Raw genomic sequence first — 27,391 nt, 5'->3', positions numbered from 1 at the left:
TGGCCCACATCTGCAAAACATTTGCACAGTAGTGGCGACGTTTCTCGCAAAATGAGATCGAACCAACTGAACTAAATCAATCGCTGGATGGCAGTATCGGATTCGGTTCCAGTTTGATATTTAAAATCGTGCCTTTGGGACGCCACGCAATTTTATTCATATAACGATTCATCAGACTTATTGCATTGCTCTTACACCCTAACTGCACTTACTGGTGGTGGAAATCATACGAATTTAAACTAGGACTTACAATCGTTTGCCTCTGTGTCGACCTTCTGAACACTACATATTATTTCCTATTGACGGTTCTTTTTAACGGTAGAAGGATGCAAACGGAAATGTCAATCCCACCTCAAAAATTCTACTCTCTACTCTAAGTACTAAGTATATGCTATTGCGCCCGGTTCGACACATTATATTCAAACTAAAATATGTTAATCTAACTGCTGTACAGCTGACACATGTTGGAGAGGAGCGTTCGCTTAAGAATCACGATTACGTTCATCGGTTTTGCCCTCAATGGACAACTGTTTGCTTGATGAGGTAATCCAACAGTGCCTGCAGACGCTTCTTGATGGTCTTTTGATCGTCCAGGGTACAACCGAGCAGGGCACATTCAAACTTCTTATCCGAACACATGGCCGGGTCCAGTTCGGTGTAGATGGTCGTGTCAGTTGTGCTGCAGGCATTGAGGAACTGCTGGCAGCGCAGTCGGGACAGCACCGCATCCGAGCTGGAGATGATCTCGTCAATCAAACTGTTCACCAAATGCAGGGAATCCTCCTGAGCTCGATCGCGAACCGTGCAAACGCTTAGCTCGACCGTCGCCAACCGACCGCTTATCCGCTGGACGTAACAGTTGATTTCTTCGTATTCACCTGTGAAGAAGAGAATATGATGTAGGTATTAAAGAAGCCGATATTCGGTGAAAAAAAGAGAACTACTTGGGCATTTGTGTGATTCACTTTTGCATGGTATGGTACGAAACTTTGCAATAAGAGTACGACGCATATTGTGCCCAAATTTGAGCACAGTAGATTGTAAAAACCCTTCTGTTGAAGTGCATCCAAAATGCCCAGAATAGGATACGGTACTATTTTTTTTTTTAATTTCGTTAGATACCGTGGTGCATCACTATCCGGACGCTTAAGAAGGCACAAATCTTCAACCTCCGTTTTTGCTAAGTGTTTTTCATATTAAATTGGAATCTTTTTATCCAGCGAACGATTTTATGCCAGATCTAAGTATAATTGATAAAATTTCAGATAAAAGTTGAGATTTTATACTGAAAACAGTTAAAAAAAATAGAGTTGTCTTGTCATTAAATACGGACACCTATAGAAAATCATGTCTATACATCCAGACACTTGAAGTTAAATTGTGTATTGAAGTTTATGAAATGCATTTATCCTGTACTAGTTAAAGCTATTGAAATGTAGAAAAAATTTAGATTTGGTTACCTGAACTGAAACGCCTGTGATTCGAGTTGCAACCATCACTGATTTCTTTTTTCTACACAAAACGGTGCATCGCATTGGTCTGAACACTCATTCCATAAACATTGATAGTTTTTTGATGTTTTCTTTCGTTTTTAATGTAGATAAAGTTCTTACACCATTAAAATATGCGGTTTATATTCAATGTCCGGATTTAAATCCACTTAGCTCCAAAACCGGACAGACACTTTTCTTCAATTTTAGCAGATATTTACTGCATATTTCAGGAATATGATACCACGGAACTGTTTAACTATCACTTCGTGAACAAAACATGTTGGAAACACTAACATTATTTGTAAAATTCTCAACTATTATCGTTCACTACATGTTGTGGTTCGTTCGTCGACGCTACCTTCAAAATCACTTGCACAGCAGAGAAAAGACATTTGACTGAAGCAATTTTCTGTTTTCGTTATTATTCCCTATTTTTCAAAGGTACCGTGCAAGCATCATATTCTGTACGGTTAAGAAAATCCAATTTGAAAAACTTAAATTATTAAGGATTTCAACAGCTGGGATATTGGTTTGTCTTGCCGTTGCATTTGTCTATTATCTAAATAAACGTATAGATTAAAATAAAACGTCCATCAATTATCAATTATTTTAAAAATCATGCATGTTCCTAATTATGGACACCATATACATCAATGGTCCCAATTATGAACACACATTGTTCCTTATTATGGACAGCAAACGAACTTTACGTATAATATTTGTTGAAAAAACAACTTAACCATGTATTTTAGTTTTGAAATGTTACAATGAATCATGTTTCGAACTAACAGTTTACTAATTTGAATGTAAAAACAATAAATGTTCAACATAAGGAACGGACCGTTCAGAATATGGCGCTGTCTATAATATGGTACTGGCACGGTAACTAGATTACAAATGAATGTACAACGATCAGTTATGTTCATAATAGAAAATATAAACTAAAATGAACGTATATTCATTAAATTTCACCATTAATCGATGAAAATTACGAGAGTGTCCGGATATTGTTACCGTCCGGATTTTGATTCACCACGGTATATGAATATTTGATTTACGGAATAGGCCTCTGCACTGTTATGATTTTGTATGGGATTTTGACTTTTACTGGTCTTGTTGTTTACAAATTTTACGAAAGAGTGAAAGGGAGAGATACATTTTTGTGCAGAGTCCTATAACCAGGTTTTTTCGAACAAATGGGGGTTTCCCTTCTCGTGGGGATTGGACAATCATGAACGAGCCTTATTTCGATTTTGTTTTTAATATTTAATGTGAAATAATCATCGAACAACATGGTCTACATGATCTACTTAGTCTAAAGTTATTCTAACACAGCTAATATTAACGAGCATTACGGAGTCGATTTTTAAAAATTTCTATAGACGAGTCAAAATCAAACAAATAATACACTGAATTAAACACATTGCACATGGATCTTAAAGGCTCATTAAGCCCGTAAAGTGTACGACGAGAAGGAAGGTACAAAAATCCTCTAGTTCTTAACGGTCTTTCGATGGCATAAATCCCAACATTATTTGTTCCTAAAATCTTAGGTGAATCTATCTTACTAGTTAATATTTTAGCTAAAAATAATGCTTTTTGATGGTTTCGTCTTATATACAATGGTTCCATTCTCAAAAGATGACAACGATCTTCATATGGAGGCAGCTCATATCTATTGGCCCAAGGAAGAAATCTTAAAGCAAACCTCACAAATTTCGACTGTATGGATTCAATTCGGGTTATCCAATTATTACTATGCGGGCTCCATACTCCATGAATTGCTGTCCAGCACAGAACGGACAAGCGAGTAATATAAAGCTCTCAAACAATACGGATCGCGGAATTCATAACCGACACGCATTATAAACCCTAGGTTTTTGTTGGCCTTAGCAATTGTTTGGAGGTAATGACTATGGAACGTTAACTTTTTATCCAGAATTACACCTAAGTCCTTAATTTCAGATACTCTTGTCAGTTGCTGATTGTCAATACAATAGGGATATTCAATGTCATTTTTCTTATGACTTAAACTTATCACATAACATTTAGAAACACTAACAATAAGAAGATTTCGATTACACCATTCAGTAAACAAGTCAATCAATCGTTGAAGCTCGAGACAATCACCAGTAGAACGAATATGGAGGTACAATTTCAAGTCATCAGCGTACACTAGCTTACAGCCTTGCGGAAGCAAACAGCACACGTTGTTGAAAAATATAGCAAATAATAATGGTCCTAAATTACTGCCTTGTGGAACTCCCGAAGTGTTACAAAACATAAACGATTCTGTGTCACCAATTTTTACAGACAGCTTACGGTTGCACAAGTAAGATCGAAGCCAAAGAACAATATCGTATGATACACCTAGACGATCAAGTTTTGCTAGAAGTATTCGATGATCTATTCTGTCAAACGCTGCTTTAAGGTCGGTGTACACTGTGTCGATTTGCGCCCCTCCGTCCATTCCGGTCATGCAAAGCGAAGTAAACTCAAGCAAGTTCGTGCTTGTGGAACGCCCAGGGAAAAAGCCATGCTGCTCTGTAGCAATGTACGGTTGCATCTTTCGAAACAACACCTCTCCCATCAAAATCTCGAACAGCTTAGAACCCGCGCACAGTGAAGTGACGATATCTTTCTTGTCACCCTTTTCAAAAACTGGGAACATATACGAGCGTTTCCAGCATTCAGGGAATCTACCACTCCGCAAAGAAAGATTTATCATCATACGCAATGGCTGGCACAGGGCTCCAGCGCATTTTTTCAACATTACCGATGGAATACCGTCTGGACCAGGTACAGATGAAGGCTTCATTCCGCAAAGAGCTTGGAAGACATCATTATCGGTGAATTCTACAGCACTTAAAGAAATAATGTGTTCAGGAACGTCGCGTAAAGCAGTTTCAATTTGTTGATCCGTTGCAGCATCTGGATTGAATACACTAGAGAAATGGTCGGCGAAGAGGTTACATTTTGCTTCGGTTGAGTTGACAGTAGTTTCTCCAAGAAACATATTAGTTGGCAGACCATGCTCACTACGCTTCTCGTTTATGAATTTCCAGGATTCTGTTTTAGCTCCGACTGCTTCCTTTCCACATACTTGGAGTACAGAAAACGATTATGGCGGCGGTAGCGGTTGCTGGCAGACACAAAACAGTGCTTCGTATAATCATTGCGTTCTCTGGAATATGCTTTCAGAGCAGATGCGCGTGTACGTTTCAAGCGACGTAAGTAGGCATTCGACCAAGGTGGTTTGCAACGTGGTTGAACAACAGGGATGTATTGCTCAAACATGGAGGTCACTGTTTGATTGAAGAAGCTAACAGTCAAGTCAATATCGTTCATGCTTTCTATTTGGGTCCAGTCGATATTCTCGTAAGCGATATAAATGTTCCAGGTCATCTGTTACTAAAGGGGCAACATCGGAGATCAGCCGGTTCGATACAGCAATCAGAACTCCTCCGCCTCTGGATTTACCCGTGCTGACAGCACAACGGTCTTTACGGTTTACGGTGTAATGGTTTCCAAAAAACTGTGCAGCATGAAATTGATCGTTAAGCCAAGTTTCAGTCAACACTATAACATCATGCTCTGCTTCACACGTAGCGGTAAGAATATCGTCGGCTTTGCTACGTAGGCTCCTGACGTTCTGATAGTAAATGCGAAGAGATTCTTCCGGAGCATCAGCATGACTTGAGATGGATCCGTTAGACAATGGCAGTAGATGGGCCGCCTGGAATGCGTTTACATTTAGGAGAGGTGCAGCATCAAGTCTAGCTTCGGCAGGACATATACTGTCCATCGAATTACCTGACGGAGCAGGAGTGTCGACTGCTTCTATTATTCCTGTACAGTTGCCTCCATCCTGAAGACCAGTATCACCAACGAGCATTGACAAAGTAGGGATAACTGCTACTGAACATCCAGCAGAACGGCAGGTTTCGCCAAAGGGATTTCGTGAAACTTCTTCGGACCCAGGGAGAGGGTCGTCATGATCGGGAAATCGGCAAGTCATATCAATCTGTGAATCGCATTGACTTAAAACGGGCGCAGCATCTTGCCTAGCTTTGACGAGGCATATACCATTCTCAAAGTTACCTGACAAAGCAGGGGTATCAACTGCTATAGAACATCCAGCAGAACAGCAGTTTTCGTCAAAGAGACTTCGTGAAACTTCTTCGGATCCAGGGAGAAAGTCGTCAGAATCGGGCAATCGGCAAGTCATATCGTTCTGTGGATCGCATTGGCTTAAAAAGGGCGCAGCATCTTGTCTAACTTCGGCGAGGCATATACTATTCTCAAAATTACCTGACAAAGCAGGGGTATCAACTGCTATAGAACATCCAGCAAAACAGCAGCTTTCTCCAAACGGATATTGTGAAACTTCTTCGGATCCAGGGAGAGGGTCTTCAGAAACGTTCGATTGACATTCGCTCACCAGATGACTTCCACTACACACAGCGCACTTCGGAGTTGCTGCTTTACAATCTTTACTCTTATGGTTGAAAGCACAACAATTGTAACACCGCGTCACTCGCAAGCCGTCTTTCACTCGACATCTATCCCATCCTGTTGTAGACTAACATAGTAGTCGACGACCAAGTCGGAGAATCGTAGTAGTCAACTACCAAGTCAGTGTTGTTTGGGTAACCACTCGAACTTGCCTTAGCAACCACTAGCAACCTGACAATATAAAAGGCGAACAATATTGCTACTCCGTCATTCTGTACTTACCATTCGATCAATAAACATCTAGTTTAAAAGTACAACATTTGGCGACGAGGATATCAAGAACTCAAGCTCAAGAGGAAGAATCATGGCACCACCTGGCGGCGACAGCGAAACTCTGATGCAGCAGATTGTTCGGCAGAATCAGCAGATGGCAGAGCAAAACGCGCGATTGATGGTCTTGCTGGAGCGCTTCGGCATTCAAGAGGGCTCCGCATCCGGCCGATCTTCAAGCAACTCGGAATTCATTATTGAATCTTTGGCATCGAACATCAGCGAGTTCTCCTACGATCCGGACAATGGTCAGGTTTTCGACCGGTGGTACCGCAAATACGAGGATCTCTTCCTGAAGGACGGTGCGAAATTGGACGATGCTGCGAAAGTACGTTTGCTCCTAAGAAGCCTCAGCGTCAACGTTTTCGATCGCTACGTCAATTTCGTCCTTCCGAAACATCCCCGAGAGTTCACATTCGAAGAAACCGTGAAGCGACTCAAGGAATTATTCAGCATCCGGATTTCGCTCTTCAGCAAAAGGTACCAGTGCTTCCAGCTGACGAAAAACGATGCGGACGATTTTGTCACTTACGCGGGGACAGTCAACAAGTTCTGTGAAGATTTCGAACTGAACAAGTTAACCGCAGACCAGTTCAAGAGTTTGATCTTCATTTGCGGACTTCGTTCCTCGAAAGACACGGATATTCGAACACGGCTACTCTCAAAGCTCGAAACGAATGCAGACGACGAATGCAAGCTCGAATCGCTTATTGCAGAATGTCAGCGTCTTCAAAATCTCAAACTTGATACCGCGATGGTGGAACAGAAGCAAACATCGGTGAGCTCCGTCTGCGCAATCAAACAGAAGAAGTCTCAGCCGAATTCATCTGGACCGAAAAACAAACCAAGCGGCAAATCAACCAATCCGAAGACACCATGTTGGCAGTGTGGCGGTATGCACTTCGTTCGTGATTGCTCGTTTACCAACCACGTTTGTAAGGACTGCAAACAAACCGGACACAAAGAGGGCTACTGTGGCTGCTATTCGGCGAAGACATCCATTTCGAAGAAGAAAAATTCCAAGGTCAACGGTGTTTTCGCAATCAACCAGGTTAGTAGCGAGTCCAGACGAAAGTTCCTGACTATGACGATCGATGGCTCTGAAGTAACGCTGCAATTCGACACGGCTTCGGACATCACGATTATCTCTCGGAAACTCTGGAGAAAACTCGGATCACCCAAACTACTACCTACCACAAGGGCAGCAACAACAGCGTCTGGCAAGCCTCTCCAGCTTCTTGGTGAACTTCAAAGCTCAGTCACTTTTGGAGGTGTCACCAAAATTGGAAAGCTTTACGTGGCCAACAATGACCTCAACCTCTTTGGTCTGGAATGGATCGACTTGTTTGGACTTTGGAACATGCCATTGTCGACGATTTGCAATCAAGTTCACGCTGATAGGTCGAACGCAATACAGCATTACAAGGCAAGATTTCCCAAAGTTTTCCGGCAAGGTCTTGGACACTGCACAAAAACCAAGGTACGTCTGTTCCTGAAGCCCGAAGCTATGCCAGTCTACAGACCGAAACGCCCCGTTCCATTCACGTCAGTGGAAAAAGTCGATGCTGAACTGGACCGTCTACAAAAACTGGATATTATCACTCCGGTTGATTTTTCACAGTGGGCTGCACCAATCGTTGTGGTTAAGAAACCAGGAGGAAAGATACGGATCTGTGCCGATTATTCGACCGGACTAAACGCCGCCCTGGAATCAAACAACTACCCATTGCCAGTTCCAGAAGACATTTTCAGCAAGCTGAATGGCTGCAAATATTTCAGCATAATCGATTTAAGCGACGCTTACCTGCAAGTGGAAGTAGACGACAACTCAAAAAATTTACTGACAATCAACACCCACCGAGGACTTTTTCGATTCAACCGGCTAGCACCTGGGGTGAAGTCCGCTCCTGGAGCATTTCAACAGCTTATGAACACTATGATCGCAGATCTCAAGGGTGTAGAATCGTTCCTGGATGACTTGATGGTATTCAGCAAGACCGAAAAGGAGCATCATGAAATTCTCACTGCACTCTTTCAACGGCTGCAAGAATATGGTTTCATTCTTCGTGAAGAAAAGTGCAATCTCCTTCAACATCAAATCAAGTATCTTGCACATATCGTTGACGAATCTGGTCTACGTCCGGATCCTGCGAAAATAGAAGCTATTGTCAAGATGCCCCCTCCAAGTGACATCACCAGTCTTCGATCCTTCCTCGGTGCAGTAAATTTTTATGGCAAGTTTGTATCGGAAATGCACCAACTACGAAAACCACTTGATGCACTTCTCAAGAAAGATGCTCAGTTTGTCTGGAGCAACGAATGCCAGAAATCTTTCGAGAAATTCAAAAAAGTACTCCAGTCAGATCTTCTACTCACCCATTACGACCCAACATTGGAAATAATCGTTGCAGCAGACGCATCTCAATCAGGAATTGGAGCATGCATAATGCATAAATTTCCCGATGGCTCTGTCAAAGCAGTTGCCCATGCATCCCGTTCTCTTACTGATGCTGAAAAACGTTACGGACAGGTAGAAAAGGAAGGCCTAGCTTTGGTGTATGCAGTCACGAAGTTCCACCGAATGCTACTTGGACGTAAATTCACTCTTCAGACGGATCATCAGCCACTATTGAGAATTTTTGGATCAAAAAAGGGAATACCAATCCACACCGCCAATCGCTTACAACGTTGGGCACTGACGCTTCTTTGCTATGACTTCGAGATCAAATATGTATCCACCACCCAGTTCGGAAATGCTGATGTTCTTTCTCGTCTAATCAGCAAGCATTCAAGACCAGAGGAAGATTTTGTCATTGCTTCAATCCAGCTGGAAGACGACATCGAAGTACCTCTCCAAGAAGCAGTCGGGTTCCTTCCTGTTACGTTTGACATGGTTCGCAACTCAACAGTCAAGTGTCCCGTACTCCAGCAAGTAGTCAGCCATATCGAGAATGGATGGCCAGCCAGCACCAAAGACATCACAGACCCCGATGTTCGAGCATTTTACACTCATCAAGACGCGCTAGAATTGGTGAAGGGATGTGTAATGCTCTCAAGCCGGTTGGTGATTCCTGAAACACTACGCAAACGGATACTAAAACAGCTCCACAAAGGACATCCAGGAATGGAAAGAATGAAAGCGCTTGCACGAAGTCACGTCTACTGGCCAAAAATCGATGAAAGCATTTCTGATTACGTCAAGCGATGCGACAGCTGTGCCATGCACTCGAAGACACTTCCGAAGGTTCCTCTGCAATCGTGGCCGCTCGCACAGTCTCCCTGGGAACGCATTCATATAGATTTTGCTGGTCCAGTTAACGGATTGCACTTTTTGATAGTAATCGACGCTTTTTCCAAATGGCCGGAAATCAACATTGTACGATCGCCAACTACTGCAGCAGTAATCAATTTCCTGGATGAATCATTCGCTCGTTTTGGAATTCCAACCACCATCGTTTCGGACAACGGTACACAATTTTCATCGGTGCAGTTCGCAACATTTTGCAAGAAGAATGGAGTTCAACATTTGCGAATATCTCCGTACCATCCGCAGTCTAATGGCCAGGCTGAACGTTTTGTAGAAACTTTGAAGTCAGCGTTGCTCAAAATCAACAAGGGGGAGAATATCTCTGAATCATTGCAAATCTTTCTTCAAGCCTACAGAACAACCCCAAGTCGTGTCCTAAATGGTAAAACACCATCCCAGCTAATGATTGGAAGAAACATGCGAACAGTATTAAGCTTACTTCAACCACGACAACCGGTGACACCAATAATCAATCACGACCAGAATGTCCAATTCAATCGGAAGCATGGCGTAGTACCTCGGAAACTAAAGGCAGGTGATACCGTTTATGCAAAGGTCTACCAAACCAATTCAAAATGGAAATGGGCTTCCGGAATCATCATTGAAGCTATTGGACAGGTGAATTACAATGTTCTACTGGACGACTGGCATGGCAGACGGAAATTGATTCGTTCACATGCCAATCAAATCAAGCACCGTTTTGATGAACAAACGGTACCTAGGAATTCAACAGTACCATCTCCATTAAGCATATTTGTGGATGAATTTGGATTACAAGAGAATACCGAAAACGCTCAACAAAATATGGTCGATGTTGACGCTTCTCCAGATTCTGAACACAATCAAGAAATTACAAAGGATGATGATGAGGAAAATGAAGTTCAACCCGAGATTGAAGCTCCTGATGTTAACCCTCTGGAATCAACACAGCGGTCCCAGCCAGAAGTACAATCTGATGAGGAACCCTCCACAAGCCGTCCCAAACGTATAATTCAGATGCCATCCAGATTAGAGCCTTTCCTGGTATTCTGGAAATAAGAAGGGAGGAATGTTGTAGACTAACATAGTAGTCGACGACCAAGTCGGAGAATCGTAGTAGTCAACTACCAAGTCAGTGTTGTTTGGGTAACCACTCGAACTTGCCTTAGCAACCACTAGCAACCTGACAATATAAAAGGCGAACAATATTGCTACTCCGTCATTCTGTACTTACCATTCGATCAATAAACATCTAGTTTAAAAGTACAACACATCCACAGTTCAATTTTTCTTCAAGCATGGCTTTTCGGAACGTTTCAGCATCGAGCTCAATGATTGCGCTGACATTATTGAACCGCAGTTTTTCGTTGCAGTATAACTTGCACAGTTTGAAGTGCTTGAGATTCTCGAAAGCTATGTTTTGATCGACCAAGGTTTCTTTGAGTTCCTGTTCATTCATTTCTTCGCTCATACCGATCAATTTGATAGTTGGTTTAATACTTTCTCTAACGTTCACATCGTACAAGCCACCCATATTTTTCTCAACGTTTTCCTTTAACAATTTCACGCTTTGCTCATCTTTCAACGCAATCACAACTTCGCCGGATTTTCCACTCATCACCTTCTCAACGTTTAGCTGTCTAGCATCCACCTTCTTCCGCAGCTCAGCTCGTACATCTTCAACTTGCACACCTGCCTTAGGTTTCACAACGACCACTGGATTTGGTTTCTGAATCGACTGAACTTTCTTTGGTTGTTCCATCACTCTTTTTTCAGCACGCTTTTTCAACACTTCCGCAAAAGTTGATTTTGGCGTGACATCTTCCTCAACGCGATTCTCCAAATTGTCAATTTTTTTCCGTTTAGCAGACGAGCGTGTAACCATACGGTGGGATACATCGTCTTTTTCACTAAGAGCAGCTGCATCACGCTTATTCGCTCGTGCTAGTTCTTCGCACACAACTCTCTTCACAGTTTGATCGAAATTTTTCACGTTTTCCACTACACCCGCGAGGTACTCCAATTTCTTGGCAATTTCGTCGAATCGTTTTTCACTGTGCCTATCGTCGAATTCGACAAGACTCAAACACGTATCGCATACGAACACAGCATTTCTGATCTTCCGCAATAATATTATCTCCTCGTTCGTCGCATCGGGTAAACAGTGGATATGTATAGACAGTTTACAACGACCGAAGCATTCGACACTGTCGTCACTATCTCTGATCGGCAAAGCGCACTGCGCGCACGGTTGGCTACAGCATCCATCTCCACGGGCATGTCGCCCGGACGAAAACAAACGATACAGGTAACAAACAAGCTTCAGTAAATGCTAATATGAATCAATGAATCTTGGGGTTTCCACTTAACGTATCACCTTGATTGCTTTTAAATTTTATGAGCACAATGTTCCCACAACAGAAGCACAAACTTTGGATACGATTATGCGAGAATTACACACATAAAACATAATTTTGGTGATCAGACGAAGTAAACGATCTAATCACACCGTCAGCACAGATTTCTGGGATATGTAACGGGTTCAGTTTACGGTTCGGGCAATTAAAAGTTGACTGAATCGATTGGAGGCGGTTCCGTTGATCGGAGAGCTCGGTTTGGATAGCCGGGGATTAGCGGAAGCAGGCCGGTAGACATATATCCTTTCTTTCAAAAGATTTTCTTGATGAAACTATGTTGGTCCAAACGACTATTACACCAAATGTCCATTATGCCTAGTAACCTAATGTCAAATGATCCAGACCCGGGATCAACCTGAGTTCCTTACGTGCGGTATGCGATTGTTGGTTTATATGAGAATACCATACTGCTCCTTCGAAAATTTTTCTAAAATATCTCTGATGAAGCATTCAGATATTTCTCAAAACAGCTTTTAGAAAATCCTACAGCATGTTTTGTTTCAGTTTATTAAGCCTAATTCGGAAAATCCATCCAACAAGGGGCCCAGATAGCCGTAGCGGTAAACGCGCAACTATTCAGCAAGACCAAGCTGAGGGTCGTGGGTTCGAATCCCACCGGTCGAGGATCTTTTCGGGTTGGAAATTTTCTCGACTTCCCAGGGCATAGAGTATCTTCGTACCTGCCACACGATATACACATGATAAACTGGTCATTGGCATAGTAAGCTCTCAGATAATAACTGTGGAAGTTCTCATAAGAACACTAATCTGAGAAGCAGGCTCTGTCCCAGTGGGGACGTAACGCCAGAAAGAAAAATAATCCAACAAAACCTCCAGGACATTTGAAATATCTTCTGGAGATTGGTATATTAATACTGTTTCTGTTCGGGATGAACACCTGCGATCAGGATCAGGTTTGTCTAGTTCAGGATCTTGCCGTAAATGAAATCGTATGTACCACACGATGTACGAATGCAGAATGACAACTTTGACAATGGAAGCTCTCAGTCAACTGTGGATACGCTCCTGCAACATTAAGCTAGAACTAGGATCTGCCCCAAACGGGATATAACGCCAAAAGATAAAGTAGAAGAAAAATGTATGTGTCATTTCAGTAAATAACTTCTTTCTCTTCACAATATCAAGTTTCATCTTTCATATTATGTAGTTCTTTCGAGTCATAATGTTATAATAGTTATTAGCATTGTAGCTGTAAATATTTCAATCAGCAATTTTCCTTCTAACTAGCTTTCGAATGATCATGTAAAATCTATACTGGGATACCGTAAAGTTCTTATTCGACATGTAGTAAGTACGCTCTCACAACACTTAAATGATGTGCAAGTTCTGAGTGGAAATGTACGCCAAGAACATCACCAGAAAATCACAGTTGAAATTATGTTAATTATTTGGTCAAAGTTATTCATCATATTTCCAGAGAAATATAACAAATATAAATGAAATTTATCAACCAAAACAAATAAATGTTTGATTGAACATCTAAAAAATTAACTGATAATTCAGAAATATTGGTTGCAGCATTTTAGAATGATCAAATTGTCTGCTTATATTGCAACATCCTCATTCTAAAACGTTAGTAGGAAAATAGACAGTTATGATAACCACCCACCCCTCTGGAACGGTTTCTGCATGCATATTGCAGATTTTTTCTGAGCTGTAACATTTCAAAGACACCCACTCACCTCACCTTGCTGCACTTCTACCGAAGTCGGTTTTTCAAATTGTGGACAGGTTCCATTGCATCAGGCATTTTGGTCTCTTCAATTATTCCATAAACAAGAAGCTTTTAGAAGGTAGGAGGTCTGCCACATATGCTCAGAGAATCCGTTAGGCCATTGCTCTAAGGACACTTCTAAAAATTTCCTTGGAAACGCGTCGTCACATTACGCTAGGTATCATTATGATTTTAAATGGAGTTACTGTATATGCGCTTTTTGTGGTGATGAACTAGTCGTATGCGCTAAAAATCACCCTAATAAAGACTAAAAAAAATGTGTATGTGCTGTAGCCTTAGGTGCAGGAGCCTCATTGCTTGCAAGCGCACGGGCACGCTGTACATTGTGAGACTTTTCATGGTGAGATGTGTCTCAATGCTGTCTCATGCGCTCCGTCACATGTGCTGTTTAAAATTCAGCGCAATAATTGAAGTGATGACAAAATTTTTCAACGATAATCGAAATTGTAACTTTTGGATCGCGAGTCTTCGACCATATCATGTAGGCCATCTAGACACCATCCCAGTAAACACAAACTCGTATACGATAGCGCATAAGAGTGCAAATGTGGAGGCGATATACCTACAGGCGCCATAAGGCTGCATGCAAGATGTACGTATATAGCCTCCACATTTGTACTCTGATATCACATCATATATGACAGTGTGTTTACTGGGATGGTACACCAGCATAATAAGGCAAACATGGTTGTAGAGGCTCTTCGTTACTAAGCAGTTGTTTCACATATTTCACATACCGATGGCGAGCCGTGGTAGCGCCGAGCAGCGCATGCGATGAGTCTTCTCGGGAGCGCATCACCTAGCGCACGCTTTCAGAATTTTCGTGAGCCTCCGACTAGCGCAGCATACTAGGATTCCGATGAGCTGAGAGGGCTTGGTCGGAGGCTCGTCAGTACATTTATGTGCTCCTGAGAAATATGGAATTCTAATTTTAAATAGGAATATAATCAGTAATCTATTAATGCATATGCCCTTAGTTGCCTTCAGATATTACTTCAAAGCTTTCTTCAGGAATTCCTCCAGCGATTACTTCACGGATTTCCCCCAAGATTTTTATTTGGGATGCCAACCAATATTTTTTCTAGGAGTATCTCTTGAAGTATCGTTAATAAAATTAATAACTAACTAAACTAAGGGATTCTGAATTTCTCAACAAATTTATGCAGTGTATCTTCAAAAAACTTACTCACGATTTTATCAAAAAGAAATGTTAATTGACAAGATAGTTTCTCAGATACAAGCAGGCTTTATAATACTCCTCAACATCATTAGAGTTCGATTACAGACTCTAGAGCAGCGTGCTGCCTTTGCCTCTTTGCGAGGGAGCGAAAAACTGCTAAAGCAGAGAGGCTACGAAAAATAAGCGAGGAAGATGTAGCACAAAACACAACAGAGTGAATTCTATCAAAAAAGAGTCCTCTCAAAATTCCCCGAGGACAGCCTTGTTTGCATAGGACAATCAAGAGTTCTTTTGAAGCGTGAGTAAAGGTGACCATCGCAACAAGAGAGAGAGAGAGTACCAGAAAAAATCCTCGCATTTTTTTTTGCAATCTCACTCGAATCGCTTAAGGATCTAGTGTTAAAAATTTGAAGTTCAGTTTTTACTCAGAAAAACGGCAAAATCGCCTCATCTTTGCATCGCAGAGGAGTTTCTATCAAGCCTTGATACAAGTTGGAAGAGTTTTACAAAAATGATGCAAAAAGTATTTTTAAATAAAGTTTTAGAATAATATCTGATGACTACTGAATACTCGAACTAATGCAAGGATCTCTTAAGGAGCCTCTTGACTCAATGAATGAATGAATTGTCTTTATTAACGAGACTTTCAGCCCTTGGCTGGCCTTGACTCAAGTGAAAGTTTTTTTTTATGATTTGTTGGAATAGTTAGAGCGCAGAGATACTTGGGCACTTCCATGATTCACTTTGGCATGTGGTTTTTTTCTCGATCAAATTGTCTGAAACTTTGCAACCAGAAGCACTTTAATCAGGCTTTGGAAAACTTAACGATCATTAACACACGAGCCACAATTTCAACCCATTTAGTAGCATGCATTCACACAACCCGCATGACATATATCGTTCGTTGAAGATAACGAACCATGAATGAAAACAAGACATACACACTTCACCCACTGTTTGGCGCCGATCATTGTGTGTCAACACTTGTAACATTCGCTGACCCTCTTTCATTCTGATCAAGAAACAGAGGCGAATATTTTTTATTTTCTGTGTTATGTTTGCACCCAAAGGGGGTGTTCAATGGTCCAATAGATTATAATAAGGTTGAAAATATGAAAGTTATTACCAATTTTATGCAAAACATAAATCTCCCGAATTTCGCTATACTGTTACAGTCTGTGAGAGTTGCTGCTCTTGAGCGCTCTCGTGCTACGTACCAAACGAGAGAGTGAATGTTTACATTCATATGGCTCTCCGAATGCGTTGTGCCACGAATTGTTGTGGTTCGCGAGCTGTTACACTCTCCGAATATGGTTCGATCGGCTTATTCTGATCGAAATCCAAACACTGACTTTAATACGACGCATATTGTGGCCAAATATGAGCTTGATAGCTTTTGAAAAACCCCACTGACGATGTGAATAAAAAGTGCCAAGAAGGATCCGGCTACCTATTGGAAAAAAAGAAACTGGATAACATGATAACATCCTGCAGGATTTTATAGAAGAACTCCAGGAAAAATCTGTGTAGATATAATTGATGTAGCATTTCTTTTTAGACATCTTAAATGAACTCTTCAAGAACCTATTTTACAATTAGGTTGGTCGGGTACTGGTTTGATTGATTCTAGTACCTAGGCCAGAAAATTCAGCATAAAACCGTTTCTTGCGATGGAAATTTGTATGAATTTGTGTCACATTCTAGCAACAAATATGAAGTACGGAGGCAGTTGCTAAAGGATATTAGAGTCAATAGCCAGATGACTGGAAATGTCATAAAAAACGCTTGTACACACTTAAATTATTTCACCGACCTCAGTAAAATTTTTCGCCGAGAACCCAACAGCTGAGAGCTCGGTAAATTTTACCGAGATTTCGGCAATCCGAATTTTTTGCCGAGATCTCGGCGAACGTTACCGAGATTCGGTAAACGTTTACCGAGATCTCGGTAAAAGTTTTACCGAGAATCGTCAAATTATTACCGAGATATCAGCTGTTGGGTTCTCGGCGAAACCGTTTAAGTGTGTAGGAATGCTTCAAAATTTTATGGATTAATTTTTGTGTACAGTGGATCGCAAGTTCAGATGGAACTGATTTGCGATTCACGGTTACTAAATGCAAGAATCATGTTTTTTTTTCAACAAGGGTAATGCATAATGGTACCTTTGGATGAAACATTCGATAAATTTCAATTTCTTGGGAAAAACCCAGGATGATTTATGACGGATTACTTGCAGACCTCATGCATATAGCTCTGCATGAAATTTGGTAACAGCTAAAAGTAAGGTGGATTTTTTTATAAACCTTTAAATTGGTGTCTGAGTATACCAAAGCAGACCCAATGGAAAGGTTGCCAACGAAAAGGGGAAGAATCAATTCAATTCGTTGTTGAACCTATATGCTATAATAAGCGCATCAGATCACTTTCACCGTCTATGGATAGACTCGTGTGAAAGCATCAACTGATCGTAATATTTATTCAAAATATTTCTTGCGTTCAATGGCAATCCAAACCTGCAAAAACCGTGATGAACAAGAGAAGGTCAAATGTACTCTAGCTCAAAAACACCTTCACATGATCACAAACGCGTTAGTTTATACGAAACAAACAACGAATGTCTCCTATCTTCGAAATCCTACGCCTAAAACAAGAAGCTCCAAAAACCATTCAACTCACTGACTCACCAAAGTCAAAAACCAAACCCACGCAAACCGCAAAATGTTGCCTTCCTAATTTCGCACAATAACCACCTCCCACACACACGGCAGAGAATGTGACTAACATCATTTAACTTACTTTCGTTCAGTCCGGTCAAATATTCGTTGTTCTTCAGCAAATCCATCGACATGGCCAGGAAATCTTTCTTCTCCTGCAGCATCAGCGCGTCCTTGCGCAGCTTTTCCACTTTCGAATCGAGCTGATCGAGGATTCCGATGAACCTGAACCGTAATAGAAAGACGGATCGTTAGTGGTGCTTGATGGGGACATGTTAGTTATATGGTAGATGGCAAATTGATTAGCTGTGATGAATCTATCAATCAACCTCTCGATCGGTGGTTTGTTCAGCAGATCGATGCTCGTTTCGTCTATCTTCGGAATCACCGCCCACTCCTGGGTACTGGGTCCACCACCAAACTCGGCACTAACTGTGTCCACTTCCATTGTATCGGGATCGGTTGGTTCCGTTTCCGGCGCTGAGGACATTGGCTACAGACCAGACCAGTTACAGCAATTCAAATCTATCACACCCCGTTAAATGCCTTAAGGAAATGTTTATGGTTCTCAGCGGATTTTGTACGGGGAACTCAACACTAGCACACTAGTTACTATTCACGTCTTCACATCTATCGATCACAACTCTATTTGAATGTGGTTTCACTGGATAGAATCACTCTGTGGTGAACTTTGGTTCAATGTTTGCAATCTGAAAGTAGAGATAAGAACAAAAACATTCACTTGAAGCGACATCGGTTACCTTTGGGTGCTTTTTGCATTGCTGGACGGATCGAAGCCACTGAACTCTCGATCGAACTGCTCATCGAAGCGTGACCTTTTGGCCCTAGCGGCGAATGAATTGTCGGCCATATAGCCAAACGAAGCGCACCCAGAAGGGTGACTCGCGACAAATGCACTATTAATTCACGAAAAACCGATTAAGGCACGTAACATTTTCTGCGGAAGTAGTTTTGCCTTGCCTGCACTCAGTAGCATACATATAACAAAGTAAAAGTAATTGGCCTTCACAAGTTCAATTGGTATGGCTAAATTTTGAAGCGTAAATTTTCGCGAGTATGTGATATCGTTGAAGCCATCTATAGCTCACGAGCGGCTTCTGAATACATCCAATTTAATCCGGAGCGGACATCGATGCCGCGTAGAACACACGGACACAATCTCCCGGGGGTCCCAAACAGGGAAACCAAAGAAAAACAATGCACACTGGAGGAGCTGGGAACCTAACGTGTGCTTATACGTCTTGTGCACAGAAAACCTCTAGAATTTTCCAGACCTACCTTCGGATAGCTTCATGCTTCGTCCGCCAGTGGCACATAACACAGTTTGTATTTTGTTCACTACACTACACACAGAGCGTTTGTTTTTACTTCTTTCGAATCTTCCCAAACCCATTTAGCTAGGTGTGTGAATGAGAGTGAGTTTCGTCTGTTTCGACGCAATAAGCTAGGGTATGCTGGGGTAATGCATATCACTTCGATGAACATCGTCACTGCCCTTGAATGTTCTAGATCATACACATTTTAGCTTGTTTATTAGATCACATACAATATAGAAGCTATTAATGGACATAGAAATATTCAACACTATTACTACGTTATTGGATAACATATTTGCCAATTTTTCGATTTCAACTTCAACTTTGAACGGTTAGAAAAGTTATTATGGACATATTTGAATAAATGACACTTTGGTCATAGTTTTAGTTTTGACATATAGGGTAAGTGCTCCCTTAGTTGTGGGTGTTCCTATAGTTGCGGTAGTGCCGTTTTCACTGATTTTATTACATTACCCACAGAACCGACACTGCCAATCGACGTATTGGCTTGTTGATTCACGGAATAGTTGAAAAGAGCATTCAAATTGCTTTAAAACTGATGAAATATCACTAAAATTGCTAAAACTTTACTTGCTTGTACCAATAGTTGCGGTAAAGTGTTCCTATAGTGGAGGATCCCATGAGAAATCAACGGATACCGCAACTATAGGAACACAAATTAAAAATATACCGCAACTAAAGGAACAGTATACCAATAGTGGAGGTATTATTTTTCATTGATATGCCGTGGATTACTGCGATGAAATTATTTTTCTCATTAAGTTAACGGTTGTTACTTACCGTTACAACATTAACATGTACATAAATTGCGCATCTTGAATTTGGGCGTTTAAATAAAGCTCAATCGTGCTTAGTACCTCCACTATTGGTACATTTACCCTATGTATCACTATTTCTCTTTTGCACAAGCTCAAAAGCAATAAGGGCTCATTCAGATTGGTCGGTGCTTAGTCAGACTGGACCAGTGTATTTTAGTGATTTCAGGAAAATATACTTCCACAATACGAAATAACAACATAGGGGCGGTCCATTAATTACCTAAGGGTTTATGGGGGGAGGGGGGGTCTGAGATTTCTTACGCGCCATACAATTTATTTTTAATTTTCATACAAAAAATCTTACTATGGGGGGAGGGGGGTTTGAAAAACCCCGAAAAATGTCTTACGTAATAAATGGACAGCCCCATACTTGCACTATTTCTTGTAACACTGGAACTTGTCAATTTTATGAAATAGGTATATGTACCAAAATAGAATCGGAAAAATCAGAATTGATGGGGCTGTTGACTTATCTCCACAATTCCACGATATCATCTAGTCCGATCTGTCGTAACGCCAGAAATGTTTTTTTTTTTATTTTATTTACAATTTTTTTTTTTTTTTTTGAGTCGTAGCCCAACCCATAATGTAATGAAATTTGTAAATGAGCCGCTATAGATTGAGTAAAGTGAATTTTTCGACAAATTTTAATAATCGACATAATTTAATAGCCCCTTTAGTGCCTCCAACAAATTTGTAGTTTTAACAAGTTTTTTTGCGAAAGAATTGCAAATGTATTGTTCAATACTGTGTTTAATCCAAGACATTCATTTCCCTCCTAAATAATATGATTCAAAGCATTAATATATTTACAATACTCGCACATCTCGCATAATCAAAACTTCATTAGAATTTATCCATTATGAAACCACCCTAATGCCCGGACATTCTCTCTTCTTATGCATGTGTGAGTGTTCTTTAATTCTGCACGCAGCAGCTGTGCCATCGGGATCTTTATGCAGAACGATGAAGAATCAATAGCAACCGAAACTGCACCATAATGCATTCGGTAAATAAGGTTCCGATTAATCTAACTTATCAATCACACTAATAGCTACACGAATTAACTAGAGAAAGCAGTAACAGTTACCTTTAGAGTTGATGAAAACTGGTATTTTCGCAGGAAAACAACACTTCACTTGTATCAAACACAAATCACGCACTCGGAATGAAAAACACCTTCCATCTGACAGTCAGTCGCGCCGCGAGACGGTTGGTAGTGTTGGTGAACACTATAAAATATGAGAAAAGAGCTGTGAAAAGAGAGGATTTTGTGATGTTTCTCTTTTCTGGGATTGACAAAAATAGGGGTGCCTACAAACGTTTATAATCGATTAACACTTTTAAGGTGAAACTCCGTGGAATCCACAAATTTCTGTGCACAAGTAGTTGTACACAGAAAATAATCTCTTATTTGCTGGTAATAGTGAACATATGATGAATAAGACATCGTTGCCAGTCATCATTGCATCAATTTGAGTCATTTTCATTCCAGTTGAATAATATTGGATGATGTCGTCATAACTTTCAACACTCCTGACAACACTGCAAACGAGCAGCTGACTTGAAATTAGAAAAATAAAAAAAGCGAAAAGTTGTGATCGGACGATTGTTTTAAGCACCGTTCTGTAAAATTTTATGTTGTTTCCATAAGAAATCAATTAGAAGGTGTTTTTTAACGAACAAGTAGTGAAAGTAAACTGTGATGGATGCTCTACGTGTACCGAAAATGATGAATTTAGACGAAAAGTGCCCTTCGTTCGTGGGTCAATAAGTGTAAACAAACGTAGGAAAGTGTTTCGTGCGTTTTGAAAATTACCACGGTTTGTGAAATTTTGACTAGTTACTAGATAACAAACTATGAAAATGGTAAGGTTACAGTGTTCTAATGTCCCGTTAGCAATTTGGAAGTAATTACTTGTAGGTAAGTGAAATATTTCGAGAAAAAAAGTGAATCGCTAGCAAATGTGTTTGTATGCGTGAGGAAGCCATCTTCACTGCCATGACAGGGATTCCATCCTATATGTCCTTAAGTGCACATCGACATTATTGCTCTCTTCCATGACATGTATCGTGCGAGATCGAAATCCAGACACCTAAGAAATACATCTAAATCCGTCTACTTTTACAAATTTGAGAAAAGAAGGAAGGGAATTATGACTATACCCAGTTTAAATATATAATTTGTGCATGCGATGGATTTCTTCAGTTCGAGTCTAGTACACGACACTGAAGACGGCCTTACAGTTGAGGTCGAAACACGCGTATCTGTCAAAAAATACAAACTCTAGCGGAATCAAATGGTATAGTATAGTACTAAATTTGGGTTTTCGTTTATTTATAGGTATTCCATTAAGAGGAAAATAACCATCATCTTCTTACAAATTAAAAAAAAAACAGTTTTTTTGCTTGAATTCGAAGCAGTGTTCATGAAAATCTATCATTGCATTACCCGGATAAAAACGTATCATATACAATATAACGTATTGGATATAATACAGCGTATTGTTATTGAATGTCGAAGCAACATTATTCTTGTATGGATTTACAATTCAAAAACAATATAATATATTGTAACAGAACACTGTATTGTTTTCAATTGGTTTTATACCTTACAATTTTGGTCGAATTCCTATTTTCGCGTAAAACAACTGTTGCTTTTTTCTATGTAGCTTTGCTGAAAGAAATAAACAAAACAAGTTCAGAAAGCAAGAAATGTTGGGTGAAAAATGTTCAAAAAGTAAAAATAAGTAGTTTTTTAGAAGTCACTTGACATTAGCTGTAACGACCAATGCAACCATGATACAGTTCGTTGAATTGTTTTTGTATTGTACAACAATACACGAATTGCTTATCAAGACAATACATGAACAATATATCGTATTGTATTTTCAAAATGTTTTTATGAGAAAATATCTATATTTGTATTGTTACGATACTTAACCACCCATACATTATATTGCAAAAATCTCATATACCATACAGTGAACTGTTCAAAACAATATATTGTACTGTAATTGTATTGTCATTCTACAATATACTGTATTGTATTTCCAATATATTGAATGGTACTGTTTCAATACGTTATATTGTTTTTGTATTGTATTTTTTATCCGGGTACACTTGTTGTCCCTAATGCACTGATAGATTTTCATGAGGGTTTCTTTAAATTTGAGCAATAAAACTGGTTTTCCATTCTCGATGATTGAATGATGGATTCTAGAGCCTTAAACTGCTCAAAGATTTATAATCGTGAATTACATATTTACGGTGTGAATACCGTCTTCAAAAAAGTCTTTCCAAGAGCTGCTGAGATTGAAAACTTACAGGACAAGATTCAATGCGTGAACTCATTATATTTCAATCCAGGCATGCATTGAATCATTCACTATGGATCATCCTATGGACCGATGCACTAGTTTCCATGGTAACATAAATAACACGGCACCGCTAAAACGTCAGATAATGAACTCGTGCATAGGTCCATAGGATTCGATCCTTGAATGATGAGTATTATTAAAATAAATCGAGTTAACCTTGATAATTTATCGAACGTAAATGAACAATTATGTTTGACAGGACTCGAGGGATGCTCTTGACCCGTTTGACCAAGTATGTATTTCTCTTCAAATGATCTTTTTAGTTTTACTCTAATATTTTTCCCTTATTTAATACACCTGTTTAACGAAATGGATTCAGGTTTGATAAAGTACTTCATGTTTGTGCACATGGTATTCAAATTTGAGATTATTCAAAAACACATGTTAAATTACACTTTTTATATTAAATTAAATGTTAAATTGTTTTTACAGTGAATTCATAACAATTCACCCAACGGGGAGATGAGAATTCAATTCCACTTTTATCAAATTTCTCTTATCAAACTAACGCTCAAGAACGATTTGTATTTTCATAGGATCTTAAAGTAACTAAAGAAAACTTCTTATGATGATTTATCAAAAACAAGAATATGATTATTGTATCAATGAAAGCGGGGTTGCTGGAGAGTAGGGATTGGGCGATATTTTTCTTCATAAAAAAACTAAAATGAAACAAATATAGTTATATACGGTAGTTTGCCAATTCTTAAACGGCTAAAGAGCTCGTTAATTGTTGAACAAGCCATAAACAATACACGGGCTGTTCGACAATAGGTGAGATTTACAATCGTTCAACGATAGTGAATTTGGCACCGCTCAAACGTCAAATAAGTCAAACTAATTGAGATGAATTCAAAGCATGCTTGTTTAAATCTCACAGTAGAAAGATGATCTTAGAAGTCCGTTGAATACACATTATATGGAAACAAAAATAAAACAAGCCTTCGAATTTCTACGAATTATGTTATTTTTTCTGTTGGTAGAAACAATCACCTTAAAAAACCGTTGGAAAACTTTTAAAAAGTATAAATTTTGAGTATATTAAACTCAAAAACACGGGGCCTTCCTTAGCCGAGTGGTTAGAGTCCACGGCTATAGAGCAAAGCCATGCTGAAGGTGTCTGAGTTCAATTCCCGTGCGGTCCAGGATCTTTTCGTAATGGAAATTTCCTTGACTTCCTTGGGCATAGAGTATCATCGTACCTGCCACACGATATACGAATGCAAAAATGGCAACTTTGGCAAAGAAAGCTCTCAGTTAATAACTGTGGAAGTGCTCATAAAAACACTAAGCTGAGAAGCAGGCTCTTGTCCCAGTGAGGTCGTTAATGCCAAGAAGAAGAAGAACTCAAAAACAACACAAATGTCACTAACACTCCTTTGGGTTTGAGTTCCTCATTTGTAGATGCTATTTTATTTTAAAAGGTAAAATTTTACATTGATCCGAAGTGTTTCAATCAATTTCACTTTCTAAACAATATGTTCAGAAATACTTTAGCTATAAAAGAGGCCTTACTTGATGTGAGGCAACATCAGAAGCCCAGCTGGACTCTTTTATATTAACACATGCAGGAAATTCTTATATGAGAATCATAAATTTTTGTGCAGATCTGGTATATCATAGATTTTAAATCGAAATAAATCAAGCTTATGCCTCATTTGTTTCCAACGTACACTAAAGTTGTTTACATGTTTTTTTGCACGGATTTTTTCACACGGTTTCGAAATTAACATTTTTTACACGGATTCCAGAATTAAAACGGGTTTTTACACGATTTCGGAATTTTTACGGTCCGAAATTAACACAATTTTTTTTTGTACACGGCACGTATCTTCCGTGCTAAAAAACCTTAGCCTAATCGATCATTCATTTATTTACATTATTTACATTCTCTCAATAACACCACGCTTCAGTTAGCAATTTTTTGGCAACAATTCAAAAGGATTCGAACTTTTTTTTCTCATTTTTTCTCATTGATGGTCTCTGGTCTGGGCATTTAATGCTGCTTTTTTATTTTTAGATTTCTTTAGTCTTTTATGCTGTATTTTTGTGATATTACAACCTAAAAATATGTTCATAGTACAGATTGCTTAATTATTTTATAGTCTATAAGTATACACACTTAAACGGATTCGCCGAGAACCCAACAGCTGATATCTCGGTAATAATTTGACGATTCTCGGTAAAATTTTTACCGAGATTTCGGTAAACGTTTACCGAATCTCGGTAACGTTCGCCGAGATCTCGGCAAAAAAATTGGTTTGCCGAAATCTCGGTAAAATAAGTACTGAGATTCGGCATTGAAAATTACCGAACGCTCAGCTGTTGGGTTCTCGGCGAAAAGTTTTACTGAGGTCGGTGAAATAATTTAAGTGTGTATATCAATTCTTACTTCTTTTACTGAACTACCAAATTTTAAAACGGTCAGGTTTTCTATGTTTCTACTCGATTTTGAACACTTGTTTCAATACGTTACCAATGATTCAATCCTCGTTAAAAAAAAAACAGCAGGGTTGGTATGATTCTTTTTAGAAAATTTCTACTAAATATCTATTTTAAACTAAAGCGATTGCATTTTGTATAGAAACAAAGACATTTAACAATTCCGGCCGTATCATATTTCTTCACAAGTTAGTTATCTTTACTTGGAGGTTGTCCAGATACCACCCATAAAATGTTATATTGGAAGGCTCAAACAGATGCCTCTGTTATATCATTACATACTTAACTTGGCCAAGTAAAAAATTAGGAAAATGAAGTTTTATGTATTTTTTAATCGGTTCAACCTAGATTTCTAATTTTTACTTAGCTTATGAACGAATCCTTGCTAAAAAGTAGTTGATTATGGCTGCTTTTCAACCAATAAAAGTTAAGGATTATGTTAACAGCAGCAAAGTTGAAAAAATGACTAAATTATAGCATGTGCTTCACTGTTTCTCCAACTTTTTTGACTTTCGCTCCCTTGAGGTCTATATATTTTTGAAATCGCCACCCTGACATGTTTTTGTAATATTTGTATTAGACGCTCTACTGCTGTAATTCAAATCAATAAATTATCATAAGTCATCGAAGATTGGTTAATTTATCAAGATTATTTATGTAAAAATATTAAACATATGTGACTTTGAAGCTTATTATGCAATCAAATTAATACTATCATATTTAAATGTTAACATATTGAAATGATAAACTGGTAAGTAATTTGTAATGTTTGCTAACCTAACCTAAGTGTATTGCAGGCTACTATCCTTGCTACTGTCCCAGTTTTCACTGCACTAAATAAATTTGGAATACTATCTAAATTTAGAAACTTATTAATTTGAATGATTATTTTTTATTTTCAAAATATTTGAAAATTTTGAGAGCGCCGAAAACTTAAAAAAAAAAACATTGATAAATAAAAGAAAAATCCATTGCTTTGTTAACTGCAATGTAAAATAAAAAAGGTTTTTTGTTATTTTTTTCTCAATAGCAGGATGTGTTAATCCGATAATAATTAATTATTATTATCGAATTATTATTATCGAAGAAAGAATTATTCTTCAAATATATTTTTAGTCGGTAATTTTAGTTTCAACGTTGGCACCTATTTTTTGCTAACAAAATCTTCTGATTTTTTTAATAGTTAAATAAGTTAGTAGCAAATTTTGTCGAAAACTTTGCCTGTGAGGACCCAGATGCTAATAATCATAACACTAGCTTGCCAATTCTAAAGCTCTTTTATAAATAAAACATTTATTTATTTAATTTAGATATTTGAACCAATATCTAAAAATGTTTAATAATTAAATGAAATTGATAACTTTAAAAACACTTCTAATGCTCCTTCTGGCTACAAATATATAACATAGTTCTGAATACGTTATGTTTTCGGAAAATTTCGGTTACCAAATCATAATTCATAGCGAGATTTAACACTAAAGCTTATAAAACCGGCTGCTTTTACAAACATATATCGTCTTCGACATCGTGTGTCCAAGTTTTGTCTATCTTAAAAAAAATCAAAAGGTACAAACAAATAGAGAGGAAGAATCAGATGTGATATCTTCAGATTTTTAGAGTATAATCTACTATTAAATCGAGCCTCTTCTCCAAATGAATCGTAGTTTTCAGTTTCTTCTACTTTCAGTCACGAATTAAGCGTTGATTATTTTAAATCATTATTTAAAATAATCAACGCTTAATTCGTGACTGAAAGCCGAAA

At 39.0% G+C, this 27,391-nt stretch overlaps 1 protein-coding gene across 3 annotated transcripts; it reads right to left on the bottom strand.

Annotated features, from left to right (window-relative positions):
* Positions 1 to 133: 133 nt before the first annotated feature.
* Positions 134 to 21,025, bottom strand: LOC5567889 (BAG family molecular chaperone regulator 2). Of its 3 annotated transcripts, none has more exons than XM_001651875.2 (4): positions 20,898 to 21,025; positions 17,961 to 18,341; positions 17,714 to 17,856; positions 134 to 878 (listed from the first exon to the last, which is right to left on the bottom strand). In XM_001651875.2, the coding sequence occupies exons 2-4, from the start codon at positions 18,119 to 18,121 to the stop codon at positions 517 to 519; spliced, it is 666 nt and encodes a 221-aa protein (XP_001651925.1). In that variant the 5' UTR covers positions 18,122 to 18,341; positions 20,898 to 21,025; the 3' UTR covers positions 134 to 516. The 3 variants fall into 3 exon arrangements, with proteins under 3 accessions (XP_001651925.1, XP_001651924.1, XP_001651926.1); XM_001651874.2 differs by lacking the exon at positions 20,898 to 21,025 and adding an exon at positions 18,931 to 19,060; XM_001651876.2 differs by lacking the exons at positions 17,961 to 18,341; positions 20,898 to 21,025 and adding an exon at positions 18,393 to 18,924.
* Positions 21,026 to 27,391: the final 6,366 nt, after the last annotated feature.

Source organism: Aedes aegypti, chromosome 3, assembly GCF_002204515.2.
Source record: "Aedes aegypti strain LVP_AGWG chromosome 3, AaegL5.0 Primary Assembly, whole genome shotgun sequence".
NCBI lineage: Eukaryota > Metazoa > Arthropoda > Insecta > Diptera > Culicidae > Aedes > Aedes aegypti.
The sequence above is the reverse complement of the archived record's forward strand: the minus strand, read 5'-3'. Positions and strand labels throughout refer to the sequence as shown.

Excerpts from the sequence above, each read along its gene's own strand:
- LOC5567889 (XM_001651875.2), bottom strand. The coding sequence starts at position 18,121 with ATGTCCTCAGCGCCGGAAACGGAACCAACCGATCCCGATACAATGGAA. Across the intron at positions 17,857-17,960 it reads AACAAACCACCGATCGAGAG|GTTCATCGGAATCCTCGATC; the intron begins GTTGATTGATAG and ends ATTACGGTTCAG. Across the intron at positions 879-17,713 it reads TTTGACCGGACTGAACGAAA|GTGAATACGAAGAAATCAAC; the intron begins GTAAGTTAAATG and ends TCTTCTTCACAG.